Here is a 24,793-nt window from a genome sequence, read left to right on the forward strand (position 1 = left end):
AGTTCTAAGTTCAGATGTTAAGTCTCATAGTGCTCAGAGCCATTTGAACCATTATGACTTAATTAACACCTTTTGGAATAGCTGAAACAATACTACCCTTTACCCCTCTGTGTGGGATAACTAGTAGCGGACGTTAGCAGCAACAATGCGAGCCAGCCGTCCATCCCAGTGTTGCCAATTTAGCTACTTTGTCGCTAGAAATGGCGACTTTTGCCTTCGTCTTAGTGGCAAAAAAAAAAAAAAAACTTTTTAGCGACAAAAATTATTTAGCGACCTATCTGGCGACTTTTGGAGCACTGACGACTTTTGAAGTATAAATCAAAACTATTTTGGGCCAGTATTTTCATTAACAAAACTAAGATTTTAACTATAGAATGATACTACACTGACTTTGTTCGAGATTTACTAAGTTAAATTAAGTTCTTAGCAAATCATGTAGCAATGTTCAACATTTAGTAAACCTGAATGTGGGGATTGCCTACAGAGTAAGAAAACATTGACTATAGAACAATTCATTATTCATTACCCACTAGCCTGTTATCGACGATAGCGTATCGATCTATAATTCTTCAACTTTTGAACTCCCTTTATTTTTCGAATTGACAAAAAACATACGTAATATTAAGTATAATACAATACATTTCTGTCCAGCAACCTCTAATTTTTCGAAATGTTAACTCGCAGTCCAATTATAACCACAAGCACAGTGGTAACGCAAGAACAATTCGGTGGGGGTATCTCAGACATTATTACGTTTTATACAATGAACAATAGGACTGATATCGAGATACCGAGTGAGTAGATTGTTTCATGACCTTTAGTTCGCCTGAGTTTTAATGTATTTTCAGTGATTATAAATTGGTGAAACTTATGTTGTGGTGGCTTACATAATGGATTTACCGCAGAAGAAGAAGCAGTACGCTCAAAAATATCGGGATGCGTGAGAAGCAGAACCTGAATTCAATGGGTGGCTGAAACCAGTCGTTGGAGACTTATCCAAGGCAAGATGTCAAGTATGTGCCACAGAGTTTTGTGCTAAATTGTGTGATATTAGAAAACATTCGAAAACTATTAAGCATAAACAAAAAACTGATTAAAAGAAAAACACAATCCACCTTACCTGTGAAAATTGTTCCGAAAACTACAGTTAGAATAGCAAGCAGAGCGGAAGGCGCCCTTTCTTTATTTATTGCTGAATATTGTTCTATTTTAGTTGTAGATCATTTAGGAATACTGTGCAAGAAGGTGTGTTCCTTTGATGAGGGCGTTAAAAACATGCAATTACATCGTACAGAGTGCACTAACATTATAACTGAAGTTTTGGCTCCATATTTTATACAGTCATTGGTTGAAGATATAGGTAACCAAAAATACAGTGTACTAATAGATGAATCCACAGATGTTCAATATCTAAAATGCTACGTATCGTTATACGGCACTGTAGTGTAAACAACCAAACCATTAGATCAGCATTTCTCAAACTCGCTGTAGTAGAAACTGGAGATGCAAGAAATCTGGCTGCTGTTCTTGTGAATTCTTTGAAAGATCTCAAACTTCCAATCACTAATATGGTAGGAATTGGCACAGATAATGCTTCTGCAGTGGTTGGAATTCCCATTCTCTTAGTTTTCACTTGTTAACAACCTTCAGTATATTCGATTGTATTTTTTTCTTGGTACTGAGCGTCATTTCGCCCGCTTTTTCTCTCTTTCCTCTCTTCCGCCACCCCCCTCCCCCCACCAACCCATTTTTCCTTCTCTCTCTCTGTCTAAACGTTCTGTGTTATAAGACACAATTTATAGCATCTAGTAGTTTTATCAGAGAAACGCAGAAAGCCATGTCTTGTTCTTCGCGTAGATCGAGGATGAATATATTGATGACTTATAGCAAATTTAGATAACCTTACATAAGCTAGAAAGTGCGTAACGTATTCGCCGAGTCTAAGATTCCATCAAGGTGTTCTTGTTGCAGTACGCAGGCAGAAAGCAGGACACAGCAGTCACAGAAATATCTACTTTCAAATGGTGGAGGAAGTCAGAGGTATTCTTTCATCATTATTTACCTTAATAATGCAGTCAAATCATATATTTTAACACTGAGTCTCTGCAATTTTTATCAAAATGATTCATTTTCCTGCACAATGACCTGTAACTTCTACAAGGATATACTGTTTTCTTCACATTATTATAAGAAAGACTAGTTCACTTCCAAACTCAATTAGAAAACAGCATCACAATTGAAATGTTGTTCATTCCTAAACTGCCGTCTTTCTGTTTTCTTTTGATCATTTGACTTTGAATGAACTGCATCTGTTAAACACGTGCGCTAGTAGAAATATTTTTGTGTAAACTGGTCCCAGCAATTAGGTAATGAATGAACATGTCCTGATAGTTCGAGTGGAAAGCTTTTAAACCACGAGTACAGCTGCACAATGTTAATGCAAGAGGAGAAAAAAAACGATGCTTTGCTCATCCAGACACGGTAACTACCGTTTTTTCCTGTTTTACTCAACCTTTTCGGAGAAGGGTGCGTGGTGCGTTGCGAATTAGCTCCGTCCTTTTTATGGACTGCCGCAGCGAGGAGAGAAAAGCGGTATAAGTAAGCTCTGCAGTCCTGACAACCTTTGGAATGACAACGTTGCTCGTTTTTAATTTGAAACAGAATCACGAAGATAACGAATGCATAAATATTTAATGTATATCGAAACTTTTTTTCCTTACAGGATACCTAAACACAGTAGTACTCAACCGCTGATAAGGAAGGACATAGGACATTACTTAACAACAGATTTTTGGTTCGCAAAGATTGCCAAATGCTGCAGCACGTACAATATTTCCTTGAATACTGAAAACTTTTGCCATATACGAGTATGACCAAGGGAACCCAAAGTCAAAGTGTACAAACCGTGTTTCGTATGCACTTTATATTAGTATATGTACTCCCTGGTTCTGAAGAACAACGGATTGAGCTGGTAGCGTTTCTTTAGCCAGCAGCTGCCAACCACTGCTATCAAACAATACTGTGAACAGGGCGCTCTATACAGCCATGTCACAATACTTTGCATCATGTCAATGAAACATTATTTGTGCCAACAAGCATCGTTATTCAACTTCTTTATTGAACAAGTCACTTTATAGGCCGATTTCAGTTTCAATTTTTATCAGTTGAAACATTTATACGTTGATTTCTTCGGGAACAGATGACAGAATTTAGGACTCTTAAAAACCAAATAGCTGTTTTCATGCACCATTATTAAGATTTAACAAGGAGAGGTCCTCAGCAGTGCGATCGAATTTTTGAAACTATCTCTACGGTGATGTATGTTACGATCCCTTGTATCACACATTGCAGCCATTCACCTGTTTGCGGGTAAGTCACGGAAAAAAAATAGTAATTTTCTGTGATGCTCAGTAGCGATAAAAAAAGTTCCGTTCCATAGTCGGGTTGCATGGGATGAGGGATAGGATATCCTCGTCACAAATAGGAGTTTGTGGGTTCGAACCTCGTCGGGTGCAGGAAGGTGTTTTTAAATTTTTAAACCTTTACGAAAATGTCTTTGATCATCATTTTTATTCAGTTAACTGATGTAAGTGTAATTTTTTAATTCCATTCCTTCGTCACATAAATTTAATCGTAATATGAACTTCTCCATTCGTTCTAATTTTTCTTCCTATCATTTTTTATGCATTTGGGGGCTTTGTTCATGTATTTTTAACTAATGTTATGTATTAATTTCAATTAAATTTCTTTTGTTTTATCGCCCAATTTTTCGTTCACATTATTGCGTTCATTACGTCTGTTTCTCATTTTGTTTGAATTTCGTTTTACTTATAGACTCCTCTATCATTTAAATTTTCATCTGCGTTATTTTGCCCATAATGCAACACGTATTTAGATTTTTTTTTTACTGTCTGTATGAAGACGACCGTGCGAAAAAAATTGCACATCTGGTAACAAAAACACATTTTTCACACCATTGGACAGAATCAAATAGATTATTTCGGGCTTTTCTTTCTAACTGATGGACAGGAATTTTCAAATAATTGAATATTATGGTAGATGAATATAATTAAATTCATATTCACAAAAATTACATATGGGAAGACAATGATATAAAGAGAAAATGAAACAAATGAAAAAGCTCGTACGGCGATTAAAATGATGTAACAAAGGAATAAAAATAAGAAATGACATTTAAACTAATTAATTGCATCAAAATAATGATCGTAGTAATTTCTATAAAAGGTTAACAATAAAAAAGCGTGCATCTGACGAGATTCGAACATACAAGGGCACCACTACCCTCCCCCTGCATGTGACTCTGTTAATCCACACAGCATACTACGCACCCACGCTAAGTAACGCGACTTTTTTAACTCTATTATCACACAAAGTTCCGAATTTTTTTCGTCAATTACTCGCAAACGAGGACCCACCAGGGTGAATGACTTCCGTGTGTGATATCAGGGATCTTAACCTGCCTCATCGTGTAGACAGTTTCAAAAAGTCGATTGCATTGCTGGGGACCTCTCTTTAAGAACTAAACGAAAAAGTTCGTCTACATCTAAAGCTAAAACCGGTTAATTGGTTACTATAATCCTCAAGTTTGATTCTACCAGTCATTTCGTAAGAAAAAAAAAGCTCTTGAAACTTCCTGGCAGATTAAAACTGTCTGCCGGTCCGAGACTCGAACTCGGGACCTTTGCCTTTCGCCGGCAAGTGCTCTACCATGGTAGAGTTTTAATTTGCCAGGAAGTTTCATATCAGCGCACACTCCGCTGCAGAGTGAAAATCTCATTCAATAAATTTCTGAACTACGCCGTCTCCGTTTAAGACAAAAATGCTGATTCTGTATAAAATACAAATGGTTATTAGGTTCGTGAGACACTCATCCGTTACGAAACGTGAAACACAGGTTGGTAACTGTACTGAATTAGTGTCAGTGGTGTCATAATAATCTCTCTTTTAATCATGTGACTTCCGTTTGAGGATTTTTTTTTTTTTTTTACATTCGTTAGATTCGTATGGCACTCACTGAATATTAAACGTGAAATACATGTATGGTACTTATGGGAGAAGGAGCCTGTACCCCAAGCAGTAATAGTCTGTGTAATTGGTGTACATTGGTACCGCCCTCCCCCTCCCCCGTAGAAACACCCATCTAAAATCATAAAAACTGGAATATAAATCCTTAAGAAAGGTATACAATTTCACGGAACACTCTTACGCTAGTAGACAATATTCCATTTATACAAATCTTCTTGATTATTGGTCTCCACAGTTTTGAACTGGCGAACTTCGGAATCCTTGGCCAATAGTGTTTTATATACGGCCATTGCCCACGTTAGCAATGTGACTGAATGTGGTTTTGTATTATCAGTTTCTTTATCTCGAAATGTGTGTCGAAGCAGTTCCTCTGCCGGTGTGGGCGCCACCTGCAACTCCTCACAGAAGGAGGATGACGGTATATGATGAAGTCATTCCTACTTTTCGGAGGCGTTCTGTAGAAAATACGTATCACACTCATAGCGGCAGAGCTGTGCGAGGAAGCCAGAGCTAGTTAACAGGTCTTCTCGTCTCAGCATACACCTCCGCAAACCACACACCCTTTTGTTACTGATAAAAAATAGTATACAAATAGTAGTTTCTCTGCAGATAAATGTATGAGAGAGAGGGAGGGAGAAAGAGAGAGAGAGGGCATTCTTGGTGTGGTGGTGCATTGCTTTCGAAATTAAATAAAAAAGTCAACACTACCTGTGAATGCGTAAGTTGCCAAATTTTCGAAAATAATAGAAGAGCTGCATATAAAGATATAAACAGTAGTGCCTACAGTTACTAAGTAAATCAAGTGCAAACGTCTGTCGCATTATGAAGAAACGTTGACAGCGCTAACAGCGTCATGACGAAAAGACGTGGACAATGCGTATCTTTGTTAAAATGAATCTTACACGGGACACAACACTTCACGATTTTTATTTGTGAACTAAAAATAGATATGTAGTAATGTTATCCCATATCGTGCTTTTTACTTTCGTATGTTTCTTTTGTACGTGTGTGATGGGAATGCTTGGTTTAAAATGTTTGTTTTTGCGGATGTGGCCAAAACGTAAAAGATGAATTAAGATTAAAATAAGTTATTGGTCCACAGTGTCTGGAGAACAGTTACTTCCTTTATCCTTTTCATGAGGAATATGGACCATGGAATTAAGAAAATTATTGAATATATGAAGTACAGAAGCTAATCTCAAAAGGAAGAAGACAGTTAGGTAAATCTTTTTATTATCTGCTTATAGTCGTGTTAACTTTAGCTGAAGGAAATCTTGGTAGGTACGGCATATTCCTGTTCTAATGGGAACATTTTCCGAAAGTAAAGTATGCCGGAAGCTAGAGAGTGTGTGTCATATTAACATCACGGTAAGGACTGTCCAAAGAAATTGGAAGGAGAAACATCGTGGAGATGTGTACGCCAAACTGCAACTGCATTTTGTCCTCCAAACGTTCTTAATTCAGTGTCAAAAGTTACAAACGAGCTATTTGCGTGCTACCCTGCTCTGAAGCAGTTTCTATTATATATGTTTTCTTTACAATACTCATAATCTCTCTAGTGCTCAGAAGTTTGACTACATGCTAAAAGCTGAGCGTACATATCATTACTGCCGTACTAAGGTTGAATACGATACGAAAATCTATTTCATAAAGTTGCTATATCGGAGGTGGAAATTCTCTTCTTGAGGAGAGACAAAAATCTCCCAACAAAGTGATCATTAATCTCATTGAAACGATATCATATGTACTCAACACAGTCTTTTCCGTTCTTGGAGATGACGATGTTGGATGCTCCAAATGCGTATGAGATAATACACAGGCGTAAAACAGTCATCTGGAGTTTGTATCACATAAAGAGTAATTAGGGGGAATATGCGTTAATATACTACTGGCCATTTAAACTACTGCACCACGAAGATGACGTGCTAAGGACGCGAAGTTTAATCGACAGGAAGAAGATGCTGTGATATGCAAATGATTAGCTTTTCAGAGCATTCACACAAGGTTGGCGCCAGTGGCGACACCTCGAACGTGCTGACATAAGGAAAGTTTACAACCCATTTCTCATACACAAACAGCAGATGACCGGCGTTGCCTAGTGAAACGTTGCTGTGATGCCTCGTGAAAGGAAGGGAAATGCGTACCATCACGTTTCCGACTTTGATAAAGGTCGGATTGTAGCCTATCGCGATTGCGGTTTATCGTATCGCGGCATTGCTGCTCGCGTTGGCCGAGATCCAATGACTGTTAGCAGAATATAGAATTGGTGGGTGCAGAAGGGTAATACGGAGCGCCGTGCTGGATCCCAACGGCCTCGTATCACTAGCAGTCGAGATGACAGGCATCTTAGCCGCAAGGCTCTAACGGATCGTGCAGCCACGTCTCGATCCCCGAGTCAACAGATGGGGACGTTTGCAAGACAACAACCATCTGCACGAACAGTTCGATGACGTTTGGAGCAGCATGGACTGTCAGCTCGGAGACCATGGCTGCGGTTACCCTTGACGCTGCATCACAGACAGGAGCGCCTGCGATGGTGTACTCAACGACGAACCTGGGTGCACGAATGGCAAAAGTCATTTTTGCGGACGAATCCATGTTCTGTTTAAAGCATCATGATGGTCGCATCCGTGTTTGGCGACATCGCGGTGAACGCACATTGGAAGCGTGTATTCATGATCGCCATACTGGCGTTTCACCCGGCCTGATGGTATGGGGGTGCCATTGGTCACACGTCTCGGTCACCTCTTGTTCGCATTGACGGCACATTGAACAGTGGGCGTTACATTTCAGATGTGTTACGACCCGTAGCTCTACCCTTCATTCGATCCCTGCGAAACACTACATTCAGCAGGATAATGCACGACCGCATGTTGCAGGTCCTGTACGAGCCTTTCTGGATGCAGAAAATGTTCGACTGCTGCCCTGGCCACCACATTCTCCAGATCTCTGACCACTTGAAAACGTCTGGTCAATGGTGGCCGAGCAACTGGCTCGTCACAATACGCCAGTCACTACTCTTGATGAAGTGTGGTATCGCGTTGAAGCTGCATGGGCTCTATTTGACACAATGCCCAGGCGTATCAAGGCCGTTATTACGGCCAGAGGTGGTTGTTCTGGGTACTGATTTCTCAGGATCTATGCACCCAAATTGCGTGAAAATGTAATCACATGTCAGTTCCTATATAATATATGTGTACAATGAATACCCGTTTATCATCTGCATTTCATCTTGGTGTAGCAATTTTAATGGCCAGTAGTGTATACTGCGCTGTAATATACAGCCTAAGTCCGAACCCTAGAAATAAGATTTTGCAGTTTAAAGGACTGATCCGTGAACTTTATTTATAACGTTATATGCTTAATATATAAATTACCGTAACCATTAAATCTTTAATTTTAATTTGTAACTGTTGTTCTTCGGGCACTGCAAGAGTATCATACCAAGAATCTGAATTAAATTTAACTTACATGACAGAGAATATCGAATATGTACTCAAAACTGTATTACTTGTTGATGGAGATTTCTCACAGAAATGCATCATAAAATTTAAAAACAAGCTGAATTACTTTCAGTATTTGTCTGGATCTAATGCGTTGTCATTATGATTTGCTGAACGTTTTGAAGTAAGAACCCCTTCATCTGCTGTGGACAGTTACAGACTATTCGGTTTGTTGCCCCTGCTAGCTTGCTGAATGCATTACACAGAGAATACCTGAATATCAGTGCAAAGCTGTGTGATATGGAATGCGTGTCGTATATGTAAACAAAACATTTCCGGTTATTGCTGTTGATAACATAATTTAATGCCATTTTGTCTCTTAAATTCTACTGAGGGCAGGTGCTGGGTAAGGTAACGAAAACTTAGAACACAAATAATAATGTCAACAACGATGTCGGCAAACGATACGGTGCATAGAAATACAGAGCTATACCTTCACAGAAGCTGTTCGACTTTCGACAGCCATGATTACAACAGATTACACAACCCGAAAGTATTAATATGTAACGAACTATGGAGTTCAAGGGCACTTACTTCAGTACACTCAGTACGAAACGATGATCTGAATCTGAAAATTTTTAGTAGGCTGTGGGCAATATTTTCATTCTGTATCTGCATGTGTATCTTTATAAATATGACAGGGTACTGAATCTTTAGACAACAAGTAGCATCTAATGTGTTACTGTTTTGAAATTTAATTTGTAGAACATTCTAAACTGTGAAGTTCAGATTCAGCGTATTTTGCAATCTAGAGTGTAACGAATTTAGAGAATTTAATTTACGAGATCCATTACGTCCGGCCTTTATTGTAGCATCGTTCACCGCAGTTTGTTAAACATTCCGAGGCCCTCTCTCGCTGTGTAAACAAACAGTAAGAAATCGTGAATTTTTTCTGTGTCTTCTGTCAATCCAACTTGCTACGGGTCTCACAATGACGAACAGTACACAAGAACTGTTTGAACGGTGGTTCTGTAAGCGACCTCTTTCATTAATTAACTGGAAGTCGTTATAAATAATTGAGAAGTAGATTGGTACAGCCAGGAAAGCATTCTTCAATAAAGGAATTGTACTGCTGTCAGATGTCGATAAGAGAAAAGAAAGAAGTTCCTGAAAATGTACGTCTGGCGCACAACATTGTAAGGAAATCAAAAGTGGACCATCAAAAATTCGGAGAAGAAGAAACTGGAAGCATCTGAAAAATCGTGCTGCCGAGCTATGGTAAAAGTTAAGTGTGTACATCAAAAATAAATTGAAAACGATCGCTACGGAAGGTTTCTAGCAGAAGAGGGAGAGGTTACTGAAACATCTGCTGCGCCACCAAGGAACTGTTAAGGTGTGCAGGAGAATTTCTGTGAGGTATGGAAAGTAGCAGAGGGGCTACTGGGGGGGGGGGGGGGGGGGAGTAAGCCCGTGAGGGTGAGTCGCGCGTAGATAGCTTTGTCGATAGATCACTTTCCCGCAAAGGCAGTGTCCCAGCTTCGAGCAGAAACCTGGCACATAGTTTTAATCTGCCAGGAAGTTTCAATAGTTAACTAGGCGATGGAGAAGGAGTAGAAGGGAAAAGTAGTAGGAATAGGTAAAGACTTGCAAAATAAATTATAGATAAAAAAATTAGCTCAAGATAGGTAACGATGAGAAAATCATCAAATCAGATGAAAGGTTGAGGACTAGGGAGAAAAAAGTATTTTCCTAATAAAACTGAATCTGCAAACTGCCTTCATCACGGCTAGATTCTTGCGGTCGTGCAGTTACATAGCTCCTGACAGATACTCAGTGATACTTGAACATTGTGATTGATCCCAGTTGCTTATTGCTGATCGTGTATTCAAACTATATCAGATGTATAGTACAAACGCATATGCATGTTTATATGTAGTTTAATTTGTAGTCCATATAGGACACACATAACGGCACAATTACAGCATATACCCACATTCAGATTGGCATCCTAATCGCCGAACATCGCATTACGTTCCAGAAACACTTACCAACTGCGACAGAGGATGGTCATTTAATTGTTCTGATTACTGCAGGCGAGACAGGGATATATTCAAAATAAATGTGTACACTAATTTTATAAAAAGACTGTATTTAATTTTGTTGTGTTTACAGCTTTGTACGTCTCATAAAAATGCGAGACTCGTATATACGGACAATTTATTCATACACCTGTAGAGTCAATGAAATCTTAACTTAAAAACAAGCGGCATCCGTCTCATTAATTGTTGAAACAAAGTTTCTACATGTTAAAATACTTGCTTATAAAGTATTTTCTCATTGTACAAAAATAATTATTGGCATGTGTAGAATATAATTTAAGGATTAGAAAATGTTTTTAAATACAATAGGCACTCTCTGACGGTGTTACGTGAGGATGGACCTGGGCATGTGATCTTCATAATGTAGTGCGTTGGAGCGGAGCATGTGTAGCGAGAGGCAAAGGTAGCTGCAAAGTAGGGAAGCTTCCGAGGCGCCGAAGCCCACAGCGGAGCGTTTTCACGTACGCATATAAATAGTGATTAGCAGTGAGCATATCCTGCAGCATGGCCGCCGTCGAGCGAAGTGAGCACGGCGCGAGGTTCTCCTACTCAGACGCCCAGACCCATCCGGTCACCACTGCCCCTGCCACAGGGACAGCAGTAGCCGAGTCCTCCGTCGCCGCGACTGATCCAGAAAGCTCTCTCATGCGGGGTCTTTGCAGGTGATGTGTTAGTCTAGAAAGGATGCGAGGCGTGGATGAGGGGTGGAACGAAGTATGTAGGTACGAGAGCAAATAGATCAGTAGCGACAGGAGTAGAGACCGAGAATCTAGCCTGCCTGTCGACAATTGCCGCTTCCGTTTCGCCGAGTACGCTCACTCCGTGCCTCCTTCCAAGAGGACTTCTTTTTATCTAGACAGCAATGCGGTTTTACTTCATATTGCATTCACGTACTGGCTCTAACTTTTATAAGCGTTGCTTTCTTTGTAGTCATAATTGTTTCTACTTTCACTGCACACCTCGATGTTAACATAACATCTCAAAAATGTTTCTGTAACTTATATGTTGAATGTGCTGAAAAATTACTAGCAGACGGGAAATCGGGGTCCAGATTAATTCTGGGCAAACCACGCAAGGTGGCGGAAGTCACTGGAACAAATATGTGAAGAACTTTTTGTAAAATGAAGTTAAAATCTGGGTTATTAGGCCGCGTCATGTTTCTTCTAATATGTTCGACGTTTCTGCTGGGATCTTCGTCAGGATCATTTGGTGTCCACTACTGCTAGGACACTATAACCCAGAAGATTTTAACTTCAGTGACAACGGCCACGAAAGCCAGCAGACATTTTGCAAAATGTTGGCACCCTCTGGTAAGATCGTGACGTGACCAACAAAGGAAACTGGCGCCTAGAACTATCGCAAAGTGTATACCACCCTTGTTACGTATATGTGGAATAGATGTACAACAGTTGTTTGTAGTTTCGTGTCCCAGTTCATGCTGTCTGGTAGGCCACTTGAGCTGGAGGCACGGTAGCGTTTCGAAGGCAACGGAAGTGGTCATCTTCAGGAGAGGCGAGAGCGATTCTGTACGGGCTGTCAGTCTCAGAGCGCCGGTGCCGTGGCAGGGAGCACTCGATGCCTGCGCTTCATGACTCGCCGGTGCGGCGCCCTGACGACAGAGGTGAGCGGGATGTTGGCGAGGTCCAGCACGCGGCCGAAGCTGGAGGAGGGGTCGAAGCGCGCCAGCGTGGGCGGCGGCAGCTGCTCCCCACTGCCCGAGCCGCACTGCGAGCAGGGGTAGGGCGCCAGCACCGCCGAGGGGAACATGGGCTGCAGCGTCTGGCTGGGGTCGCTGCCGTTGCCCGGGCAATACGGGTAGAAGATGACTGGGATGAAGCCGATGAAGGCGTAGGGCGGCAGGCCGCCCTGCTGCTGCGGGGGCGGGCTGTAGGTCGGCGGAGGCCTGTAGGGGGGAGGCGTCGGCGGCAGGCTCACGTTGCCAGACGTACCGTTGGCGCTGGGCTCGACCAGGTAGCACGGGCACAGGCCCGGGACTGGCACGATGGGCAGCGGGTAGGGCACCAGCTGCACCGGGGGCGCTCCGCCTCCTGCGACACACACACAGGTACATGAGGTCACAACCAAACGTAGCACACCATGCCACTAGTTACATCTGATACACTACTGGCCATTAAAATTGCTACACCACGAAGAAGTGCTACAGACGCGAAATTTAACCGACAGGAAGAAGAAGCTGTGATATGCAAATGATTATCTTCTCAGAGCATTCACACAAGGTTGGCGCCGTTGGCGACACCTACAACGTGTTGACACCAGGAAAGTTTCCAACCGATTTCTCATACACAAACACCAGTTGACCGGCGTTGCGTGGTGAAATGTTGTTGTGATAAGGAGGAGAAATGAGTACCATCATGTTTCCGACTTTGATAGAGGTCGGATTGTAGCCTAGCGCGATTGCGGTTTATCGTGTCACGACATTGCTGCTCGCGTTGGTCGAGATCAAATGACTGTTAGCAGAATCTGGAATCGGTGGGTTCAGGAGGGTAATACGGAACGCCGTGCTGGATCCCAACGGCCTCGTATCACTAGCAGTCTAGATGACAGGCATCTTATCCGCATGGCTGTAACGGATCGTGCAGCCACATCTCGATCCCTGAGTCAACAGATGGGGACGTTTGCAAGACAACAACCATCTGCACGAACAGTTCGACGATGTTTGCAGCAGAATGGACTATCAGCTCGGAGACCGTGGCTGCGGTTAGCCTTGGCGCTGCATCACAGACAGGAGCGCCTGCGATGGTGTACTCAACGACGAACCCGGGTGCACGAATGGTAAAACGTCATTTTTTCGGATGAGTCCAGGTTCTGTTTAAAGCATCATGATGGTCGCATCCGTGTTTGGCGACATCGCGGTGAACGCACATTGGAAGCGTGTAATCGTCATCGCGATAGTGGCGTATCACCCGGCGTGATGGTATGGGGGTGCCATTGGTTACACGTCTCGGTCACCTCTTGTTCGCACTGACGGCACTTTGAACAGTGGATGTTACCTTCAGAGTGTTACGACCTGTGGCTCTACCCTTCATTCGATCCCTGCGAAACCCTACATTTCAGCAGGATAATGCACGACCGCATGTTGCAGGTCCTGTACGGGCCTTTCTGGATACAGAGAATGTTCGACTGCTGCCCTGACTACCACATTCTCCAGATCTCTGACCAATTGAAAACGTCTGGTCAATGGTGGCCGAGCAACTGGCTCGTCACAGTACGCCAGTCACTACTCTTGATGAACTGTGGTATCGTGTTGAAGCTGCATGAGCAGCTGTACCAGTACACGCCATCGAAGCTCTATTTGACTCGATGCCTAGGCGTATCGAGGCGGTTATTACGGCCAGAGGTGGTTGTTCTGCGAACTGATCTCTCAAGATCTATGCACCCAAATTGCGTGAAAATGTAATCGCGTCTCAGTTCTAGTAAATTGTATTTGTTCAATGAATACCCGTTTGTCATGTGAATTTCTTCTTGGTGTAGCAATTTTAATGGCCAGTAGTGTATTATCAGAGAAGGAGAAAGCGAACAAATATAGTTGTCTTAAAATTAAAAAAAGCGTAATTGTCTAGATCTCGTAAGGAAAGACCGAATGGTTGGACCACTGGGTGAGGCGGACCAGTGGCGTATTTCACCTGCTAGCTGTGAGGAAACTCTTTCGTCAACATTTTTGTTGTAAAGTGTTGCTGTTATTTTCGTGTTATTTCTGGAGAAAAATAACTTTCTCTGTTCTGCTAACTCGAAAAGTTTTGTCGTGTAGTTACATAATTTTAGTAGTAAAGGCTGGTTTTCACAATATTGATGAAACTTCCTGGCACATTGTAACTGTGTGCCGGACCGAGACTCGAACTCGGGACCTTTGCCGTTCGCGGGCAAGTGCTCTACCATCTGAGCTACCCAAGCACGACTCACGCCCAGTCCTCACAGCTTTACTTCTGCCATTACCTCGTCTCCTACCTTTCAAACTTTACAAGCTCCAACTTGATAGAGCCCCAGTTCACTTAAGGGGGGTAGGACGTCAAACGGGCCGGCTTGGAGCAGGAGAGGCACCACAGGACATTTCAATTTCCACTGTCTATACTTTTACAAATAAATTTATAAAACTTTGTCAGAATGACCAGGAAGGATTCTGAATTCACACTCTTAGCGGTGGAAGTTGTAAAACATAACGAAATAATTTTTTTACATGTGAAATTTCATCATTTTTTCAGTTACTAATGGCAGCATTTGTTGCTTCGTAAGTAAGACAGAGTCTTCGATGAATTTTGCACAGCATACAAACCATATGGAACTCTAGTATTTTCCAAATCTATTAAAAGCTGTGGTAAAAATTGAGGTAATTAACTAGAAAATTTGTGTTTCTTCAAAACATGAAGTTAAAAATACAACAGCTCATTCCTTTTTTTCATAAATTAAATAAATTCCAGAGTTTCATACAGCTGTAAGTATGGTATGTATGCTGTGCAAAATTCATCGAAGAATCTCTATAACTTATGAAGAAAAGTGGACCAATAGCAACAAATGCAACCATTAGTAAGTGAAAAAATGATTAAATTTCACAAGTAAAAAAAAATTGGTTCGTTATGTTTTCGAACTTCGACTCCAATGAGTGTGAATCATGAATCCTTCCTGGTCATGCTGACAAAGTTTTATGGATTTATTTGTAGAAGTATAGACACTGGAAATTAAAATATCCTGTGATGCCTCTCCTGCTCCAAGTCGGTCCGTTTGACGGCCTACCCCCCTTAACAAGACTTGCTAGTGAACACTTACATCAGACGTTGGCTCAGTAATGAATAGAGGTCGTGATTCGTGGCCATCTCGTTCTCTTGAACTGTCCCACTCGATTACTATTTGTGTGACCGTGTAAATGTCTCATGTGCTGTAGGGCCTCGCTGCCTGTGGTAGTGTTGGAACAATAATGGGGTCGTTCGAAAGGAAGGACGTTTAGGGTTACACATCCCTTTGAAGATAATGTCGTTAGAGAGAGAAAATAATTCAGATTTGGGAAGGTTAAGGAAGGGAATCGGCCGTGCCCCTTGTAAAGGATGCACGGCAGCATCCGACGTTTATGACTTAGGGAAACTACGCAAACCGTAAACCTGGATGGCCGGTCGGGCATCAGAAACGCCGCGCGTCCAGTACCTTATCACTTTCTTCTTACTGCTGTGACCGAAGCATATCGTGCCCTTCATGTAAACCTACCTTCATTCGAGTCAGTTAGCTACCACACAGATAGAAAATTTTCGTCAGCATAGCAGCATCAAATCACCTGTTTACGTAAAATAGTTATTATTACAATCACTAGTGCTATAGAAATAGTTGTATATATTTAAAATAATCCAGCATGACTAATATGTCAATTGGCGTTTGGCTTGGGTCAGTAGTCAGTTACCAAGACTATTTCTACAAGAGCTAATAAGGTGAGCTGCAACATTTACGTGGTTCTTCAGCTAGATCCGAGGAAGGAGAATGCAAACTGGGTTATCTTGGGTCTCACCGTGAGAAATCTCGAAAAGTATCAGAGGAACAGCATCGCGAGCAAAACAAATGGATTTTGTTGTTCTTAAAACATTTATAAAAAGAAATACGCTTCTCCAGCCTTGGTACATGATACTGGATATCGCAGACACAGTTCTTGAAAACTTTTTCTCTCTTGAACGAACAAAGGATAAAATCTGGTAAATGTGGTCGCATTACACTACCTTGAGTTAGATGTACAAAGAGATGACCGCATCAGTAGCGATGTGTGTTATCTACGATGAAACCAGCATGTGTTCTAATGTAACTTGGCTATTGTGTGACACACAAATGTTAAATCGTCTTTCAATATAAGTGGGTAAGAGATTGAGCGTCGTGTTGCACAGAACGGTAAGAAGTCTTTGGCAGAAAAATGTTCAGTGAAAGTCACGTCGATCTTATATGGCAAGATAGGCATTTTCGCATTAGATCAAGTCACCAGCCATAATTGCCGACAGAAACTGGATATATCTTCGCCGCTACTATGAACATGTTTTGAAAACAGCCAGTCTAATCGTCGCTAAGTCTTACTTCCCGAAAACTGATTGAATGCGACGACATGAACTATCTAAGCAGAGATGGTAGAAATCCAATAAGAAGGATATGGGAGGCGCAACAGATCGGGGAAAAGCAGAGTTTCGAGATAAAAATAGAGAAACTTCTAAAGCATAAATTGATGAGGAGGAATATTACTGTGAGACCATGAGTAAACAAACTATCATGAAACTGTAATCGGCCTTTTCTTACTTCTAATATAATGATATGCACCTGGTAATGCCATAACAGAGCAGCGAAGAGAAAATGAACCAGACAGCCTTGAGGAGGAAAGTGTTGGAACAATGACTGCTCTATGTTTAGTAGAGCAAGTGGCCTTTAGGGGTTCAGATAATTAGTCCCGAATTACTTGTGTATATACAGGGTGAGTCACCTAACATTACCGCTGGATATATTTCGTAAACCACATCAAATACTGACGAATCGATTCCACAGACCGAACGTGAGGAGAGGGGCTGGTTAATACAAACCATAAAAAAATGCACGGTAGTATGTTTTTTAACACAAACCTACGTTTTTTTTAAATGGAACCCCGTTAGTTTTGTTAGCACATCTAAACATATAAACAAATACGTAATCAGTGCTGTTTGTTGCATTGTAAAATGTTAATTACATCCGGAGATATTGTAACCTAAAGTTGACGCTTGAGTACCACTCCTCCGCTGTTCGATCGTGTGTATCGGAGAGCACCGAATTACGTAGGGATCCAAAGGGAACGGTGATGGACCCTAGGTACAGAAGAGACTGCAACAGAACATTACGTCCACATGCTATAACACCTTTTTATTGGTCTTTTTCACTGACACACATGTACATTACCATGAGGGGTGAGGTACACGTACACACGTGGTTTCCTTTTTCAATTACGGTGTGGAATAGAGTGTGTCCCGGCTTGTCAGGCCAATAGATGTTCAATGTGGTGGTCATCATTTGCTGCACACAATTGCAATCTCTGGCGTAATGAATGTCGTACACGCTGCAGTAAATCTGGTGTAATGTCGCCGCAGGCTGACACAATACGTTGGTTCATATCCTCTGGGGTTGTAGGCACATCACGGTACACATTCTCCTTTAACGTACCCCACAGAAAGAAGTCCAGAGGTGTAAGATCAGGAGAACGGTCTGGCCAATTTATGCGTCCTCCACGCCCGTCGAACATCCTGTCAAGGGTCAGCCTAGTGTTAATTGCGGAATGTGCAGGTGCACTATCATGCTGATACCACATACGTCGACGCGTTTCCAGTGGGATATTTTCGAGCAACGTTGGCAGATCATTCTGTAGAAACGCGATGTATGTTGCAGCTGTTTGGGCCCCTGCAATGAAGTGAGGACCAATGAGGTGGTCGCCAATGATTCCGCATCATACATTTACAGTTCACGGTCGCTGTCGCTCTACCTGTCTGAGCCAGCGAGGATTGTCCACGGACCAGTAATGCATGTTCCGTAGATTCACTGCCCCGTGGTTTGTGAAACCCGCTTCATCGGTAAACAGGTAGAACTGCTACGCATTCTCTGTTAATGCCCATTGATAGAATTGCACTCGATGATTAAAGTCATCACCATGTAATTGCTGATGTAGCGACACATGAAACGGGTGAAAGCGGTGACGATGCAGTATGCGCATGACACTACTTTGACTCAGTCCACCGGCTCTTGCAATGTCCCGTGTACTCATGTGTGGGTTCATGGCAACAGCAGCTAACACACCAACTGCACCCGCTTCTCCTGTGACGGGCCTGTTACGGACCCGTTTGCGTGCTAGACCATATCTGTTGCATACAGTTGGCGGTAGATGTTTTGCAATGTGCGGCACGTTGGATGCTCTCTGTCCGGGTACCGTTCTGCATACACCCTGCAGGCTTCAGCTGCATTTCGTCGACACTCGCCATATATGAGTATCATCTCCGCCTTTTCAGAGTTCGAATACACTATGGTCACAGTTCCTACAACGCTACACTATCACAGACGTCTGGTAACACGGTGTACTACAGTTGGTCTGCGTGCGGAAACGAATGCAGAATAACAATAGCAGCAAGCGCTACATGCGGACACTGCGACAGCTAGACCAAACCACAACAGTGCACAACAGCCACACTCGTAAACACGGTCGTCATCGTAAACATGTCCCTGCAGATGCTGCTCGCCGACCGTGGCCCGTGTTTATTACAACACGCAACTGAACGTCGGAGGTTTCAAGCGTCAACTTTAGGTTACATTATCTCCGGATGTAAGTAAGATTTTACAATGCAACAAACGGCACTGATTGCGTATTTGTTTATATGTTCTGATGTGCTAACAAACCTAACGTGGCTCCATTTAAAAAAAACGTAGGTTTGTGTTAAAAAACATACTTCCGTGCATTTTCGTATGGTTTTTTATTAAACTGTTACACTAGCCCCTCACCTCACGTTCGGTCTGTGGAATCGGTTCGTCAGTATTTGATGTGGTTTACGAAATATATCCAGCGGTAACGTTAGGTGACTCACCCTGTATATTACAGTTTCCCTTTATCATCCAAAGGAGCAAGTACAGCTCATATTGTGCAGTGTACACTGCACAAATACAGAAGTAATGATTTCTATCCTGGAAACGATTTTGACGTTTAATAAGCACATTTTCTCGATTAAATCAATCGAAAACTATTATCTGTACCTATTTGTCATGCCTGTCGCACTTTGTTACTCATTGGGGTGAAATTATTTTTCACTCTCCTGTCTCATAGAAAAGAGCAATTACTGTAATGGTAGACAAACTTAAGTCACTGTATTACTTTATGTACATGAATTCAATTATTTTGAGGATATAAGTAACTGTAATAAGTACAGTTATATTCTATTTGGAGGTACAAGAAATGTCATACCTGGAGTAGTAGAAGGTGGTTGTCCTCCACTAGGTCCTCCTGGTCCTCCTGGGTACCCTGGTGTTCCAGGTTGTCCAGGGAGTCCAGGTGCTCCAGGAGTACCTGGAGCCCCAGGTGCTCCAGGCCCTCCAGGATATCCAGGTGGAGGCCTGCCTCCAGGTCCTGTTGGTCCCTCAGGTCCTGTTGGGTATCCTGGATAACCTGGTACACCTGGTGATCCAGGGTAACCACCAGTAGGTGGCTGTCCACCAGGTCCTGTTGGCCCTCCTGGTGCTCCTGGATATCCACCAGTGGGTGGTCTTCCACCTGGTCCTCCTGGCAGTCCTGGCTGTCCTGGGTATCCTGGCTGTCCTGGTACTCCTGGTGTACCTGGCTGTCCTGGTGCTCCTGGCTGTCCTGGTGCTCCTGGACCAATTGGTCCTCCTGGTAAACCACCAGTTGGTGGTCTTCCACCTGGTCCTGTGGGTATTCCTGGTTGGCCTGGGTATCCTGGTCCTCCTGGCTGTCCTGGTGTTCCTGGCTGACCTGGTATGCCAGGTCGTCCTGGTAATCCTGGTCCTCCTGGCCCAGATGGTCCTCCAGGGTACCCTCCTGTGGGTGGTCTACCACCAGGCCCTGATGGCCCTCCTGGATATCCTGGTTGTCCAGGTACTCCTGGCTGTCCTGGAGCACCTGGTAATCCAGGACCTCCTGGGTAGCCTGGTGAAGGTGGTCTACCTCCAGGGTAACCTGGTGCACCTGGCAAGCCTGGTGCTCCTGGCTGTCCTGGTGCTCCAGGACCAGTTGGTCCTCCTGGGTATCCTCCTGTTGGTGGTCTTCCTCCTGGTCCTGTTGGTATTCCTGGCTGACCTGGGTATCCAGGTCCTCCTGGGTATCCTGGTGTTCCTGGCTGACCTGGTGTGCCAGGTCGTCCAGGTTGGCCTGGTAATCCTGGACCTCCTGGTAGTCCAGGACCTGTTGGTCCTCCTGGTGCTCCTGGATAACCTCCAGTAGGTGGTCTTCCACCAGGGCCTGTTGGAACTCCTGGCTGTCCTGGGTATCCAGGCTGTCCTGGTATTCCTGGTGCTCCTGGCTGTCCTGGTGCTCCTGGGCCAGTTGGTCCTCCTGGGTACCCACCAGTTGGCGGTCTTCCACCTGGTCCTGTTGGTATTCCTGGTTGGCCTGGATATCCTGGTCCACTAGGATATCCTGGTTTTCCTGGTTGTCCTGGTGTACCAGGTTGTCCAGGTTGGCCTGGTAATCCTGGCCCTCCCGGTAGCCCAGGTACTCCTGGTGCTCCAGGGTAACCTCCAGTAGGTGGCCTTCCACCTGGACCTGTTGGAACTCCTGGCTGTCCTGGGTATCCTGGCTGTCCTGGTATTCCTGGTGCTCCTGGCTGTCCTGGTGCTCCTGGACCAGTTGGTCCTCCTGGGTACCCTCCTGTTGGTGGTCTTCCTCCTGGTCCTGTTGGTATTCCTGGTTGGCCTGGGTATCCTGGTCCTCCAGGGTATCCTGGTGTTCCTGGTTGACCTGGTGTGCCAGGTCGTCCTGGTTGGCCTGGTAATCCTGGACCTCCTGGTAGTCCAGGACCTGTTGGTCCTCCTGGTGCCCCTGGGTAGCCTCCAGTAGGAGGTCTTCCACCTGGGCCTGTTGGAACTCCTGGCTGTCCTGGGTATCCTGGCTGTCCTGGTAATCCTGGTGCTCCTGGCTGTCCTGGTGCTCCTGGACCAGTTGGTCCTCCTGGGTACCCTCCTGTTGGTGGTCTTCCTCCTGGTCCTGTTGGTATTCCTGGTTGGCCTGGGTATCCTGGTCCTCCAGGGTATCCTGGCGTTCCTGGTTGACCTGGTGTGCCAGGTCGTCCTGGTTGCCCTGGTAATCCTGGTCCTCCTGGTAATCCTGGACCAGTTGGACCTCCTGGATAACCTCCAGTAGGTGGTCTTCCACCTGGTGTTGATGGTACTCCTGGGTAACCTCCAGTGGGTGGTCTTCCTCCTGGCCCTGATGGTACTCCTGGCTGTCCTGGGTATCCAGGTTGCCCTGGTAGTCCTGGTGCTCCTGGCTGTCCTGGTGCTCCTGGGCCAGTTGGTCCTCCTGGGTAGCCTCCAGTTGGAGGTCTTCCACCTGGTCCTGTTGGTATTCCTGGTTGGCCTGGATATCCTGGTCCTCCTGGATAGCCTGGCGTTCCTGGTTGTCCTGGTGCACCAGGTCGTCCTGGTTGACCCGGTAATCCAGGTCCTCCTGGCCCAGTTGGTCCTCCAGGGTAACCTCCAGTAGGTGGTCGGCCACCAGGGACTGATGGTCCTCCTGGATATCCTGGTTGTCCTGGTACTCCTGGTTGTCCTGGTGTGCCTGGTAATCCTGGACCTCCTGGATAGCCTGGTGATGGTGGTCTACCTCCAGGGTAACCCGGTGCACCTGGTTGGCCTGGTAATCCTGGTGCTCCTGGCTGTCCTGGCGCTCCTGGACCAGTTGGTCCTCCTGGGTACCCTCCTGTTGGTGGTCTTCCTCCTGGTCCCGTTGGTATTCCTGGTTGGCCTGGGTATCCTGGTCCTCCAGGGTATCCTGGCGTTCCTGGTTGACCTGGTGTGCCAGGTCGTCCTGGTTGCCCTGGTAATCCTGGTCCTCCTGGTAATCCTGGACCAGTTGGACCTCCTGGGTACCCTCCAGTTGGTGGTCTTCCACCTGGTCCTGATGGTACTCCTGGGGAACCTCCAGTGGGAGGTCTTCCTCCTGGTCCTGATGGTACTCCTGGCTGTCCTGGGTATCCAGGCTGCCCTGGTAGTCCTGGTGCTCCTGGCTGTCCTGGTGCACCTGGGCCCGTTGGTCCTCCTGGGTACCCTCCAGTTGGTGGTCTTCCACCTGGTCCTGTAGATATTCCTGGTTGGCCCGGATATCCTGGCCCTCCTGGGTAGCCTGGTGTGCCTGGTTGACCTGGTGTTCCAGGGCTGCCTGGTAGTCCAGGAGCACCTGGTGTTCCCGGTTGTCCTGGTTGTGGTTGGCCAGCTCCTGGTCCTGTCGGTACTCCTGGGGCTCCTGGATAGCCTGGAGCAAAGAATAATTTTGTTAGTTCGTACTGTGATATATGCATTAATTTTTTAAGTTTTTTCTTGGTATCGTTTGTTTATAAATTATTATAGGTACTACAATGTTTCAATAATTTTATGTTACCGATGAATGATAGGGATGTTATGGTGTTTATGTGTTTATTTCCTATCGTTGTGTTAACACAGGCTATGTAACCAATAACAGTAAAGTTATTTGTTGTAGCTGACTTTTGTATTGCAATGAAACTACGAAAACACGATCAGTAACCTTCAGATACCCTCCTCTCGTATTACATGAGTAGGTAAACACATAATCAAAGTATGCTCGGTTAGAGGATAGTATAAGTTAGGTTAATTTTCAGTAACTGAGATAGAAGCCCTTAGAAAACTCTCTTTACAGTGTAGTCGATGATCTTTTCACAATTATTAGAAATATGATGATACCATCAAAGACGTAATGACGCAGAAAGCAGAGCTAATAGATCAGTTGACGCTCGGAAAACTGTTTATGAAGAATTCCCTTTGTAACTCATTGATCTTGTTTGATGCTGTTTACAGATGTACTTAAACTTAGATAACAATAAAAGAACAAAAAAAAAACATTCTTTTAAGACTGATAAAGAATTAATAACAGCGAGTGGAAAATATGTTGTGTGTACTGTTAGTAGCTACGTTGTGTACAAAGAAATTGCTACAAACCTTTGTTAATACTACTATAATATCAAATGACATTGACTGTTTATACGTCTGTGCCTTCGTTACGCGTCAGTTTTAGTTAGATGTCTCATATCTCAGGCGAAAGATTATTACATACATATTATACTTTAATTAAAATTATACATACAGCGCTTCTGATGTGTGTTTCATTAATAAGGAAGTGGGCAATCAAAAATGCAGTCAGAACACTCAGCTAATTTAGCATAAATTCTTTATTGTAATTCCGTCAAGTTGAGTTTTATTATGCTGGCTGCTGGTTTCGAACTACGAGGTTCATTTCTAATCCAGGCACAGGTTTTGAAAACGAACTTGTTATTCGAAACCACCCTGCAGCTTGATAAAACGCACCTATGACGGAATTACAACAAAGAATTGAATTTATGTTATCCAAGTTGCTGGTCCTGTACCGACGACGTGTTGGAATTTTTTTGATTTACTATAGTCTGGCGACACAAGCGAACGCTCGCACCATGGACTGAAGGGTGGTAATTGATGACTGGCTTTGTCCCCAGAACTTGGGGAACCTTTATATGCTTCGCCATATTCTAGGGGGCAAAAAAGAGAGTGCTCCTCCACATATTATTCTGTAGCTGGTGATTCCACAACTTACGTTGCATGGCTTTTCCTCACAGTAACTCGTACACTTGAAAGTTATATACCATACGCAGGGTAAATTAATATAGAATTCATTGTGTAGTAGCGTCGCTGAGTCAAGGTGTTATCGGCAGTGTGTTAGAGTAACTTTAGGTGGAATGAAGTGTGGAGGACTCTCAATTGTAAAGACGTGTTGTATCTTATGTGTGCTGGATACACACATCTAGGGCCAAAGAAACTGGTATAGGCATGCGTATTTAAATACAGAGATATGTAAACAGGCAGAATACGGCGCTGCGATCGGCAACGCCTATATAAGACAAGCGCTTGGCACAGTTGTTAGATCGGTTAGTACTGCTACAATGGCAGGTTATCAAGATGTAAGTGAGTTTGAACGTAGTGTTATACTTGGCGCACGAGCGATGGGGCACAGCATCTCTGAGCTAGCGATGACATAGTGATTTTCCTGTACGACCATTTCAAGAGTATATCCGGTAAATCATCAAATCCCCGATATCGTTGAGGCCGGAAAACGATTCTGCAAGAACAGAACAAACGATGACTGAGGAGAATCGTTGAACGTGATAGGAGTGTAACTCTTCCGCAAATTGCTGCAGATTTCAATGCTGGGCCATCAACAAGTGTCAGCATGCGAACCATTCATCGAAACATCATCGATATGGGCTTTCGGAGCCGAAGGCCCACTCGTGTATCCTTGACGACTGCACGACGCAAAACTTTACACCACTTTACACCACCGACATTGGACTGCCGATGACTGGAAACATGTTGCCTGGTCGGACAAGCCTCGTTTCAAATTGTAGCGACCGGATGGACGTGTACAGGTATGGAGACAATGTCATGGATCAATGGACCCTGCATGTCAGCAGGGGACTGTTCAAAGTTGTGGAGGCTCTGTAATGGTGT

At 44.0% G+C, this 24,793-nt stretch overlaps 1 protein-coding gene across 16 annotated transcripts in view; it reads right to left on the reverse strand.

The window, feature by feature from the left end:
• Positions 1 to 11,759: 11,759 nt before the first annotated feature.
• The window catches only part of LOC126100222 (collagen alpha-2(IV) chain-like), a 173,041-nt gene continuing 160,007 nt past the window's right edge, over positions 11,760 to 24,793 (reverse strand). For 12 of the 16 annotated variants that reach the window (XM_049910784.1, XM_049910786.1, XM_049910791.1 and 9 more), the window contains 2 exons: positions 19,533 to 22,553; positions 11,760 to 12,636 (listed from right to left, as the gene is read on the reverse strand). In XM_049910784.1, coding sequence (XP_049766741.1) covers positions 12,131 to 12,636; positions 19,533 to 22,553 — 3,527 coding nt within the window. In that variant the 3' untranslated portion in view covers positions 11,760 to 12,130. The remainder of the gene's footprint in view (positions 12,637 to 19,532; positions 22,554 to 24,793) is intronic. The other 4 variants (XM_049910794.1, XM_049910785.1, XM_049910799.1 and 1 more) reach the window with 4 other exon arrangements.

Source organism: Schistocerca cancellata, chromosome 9, assembly GCF_023864275.1.
Source record: "Schistocerca cancellata isolate TAMUIC-IGC-003103 chromosome 9, iqSchCanc2.1, whole genome shotgun sequence".
NCBI lineage: Eukaryota > Metazoa > Arthropoda > Insecta > Orthoptera > Acrididae > Schistocerca > Schistocerca cancellata.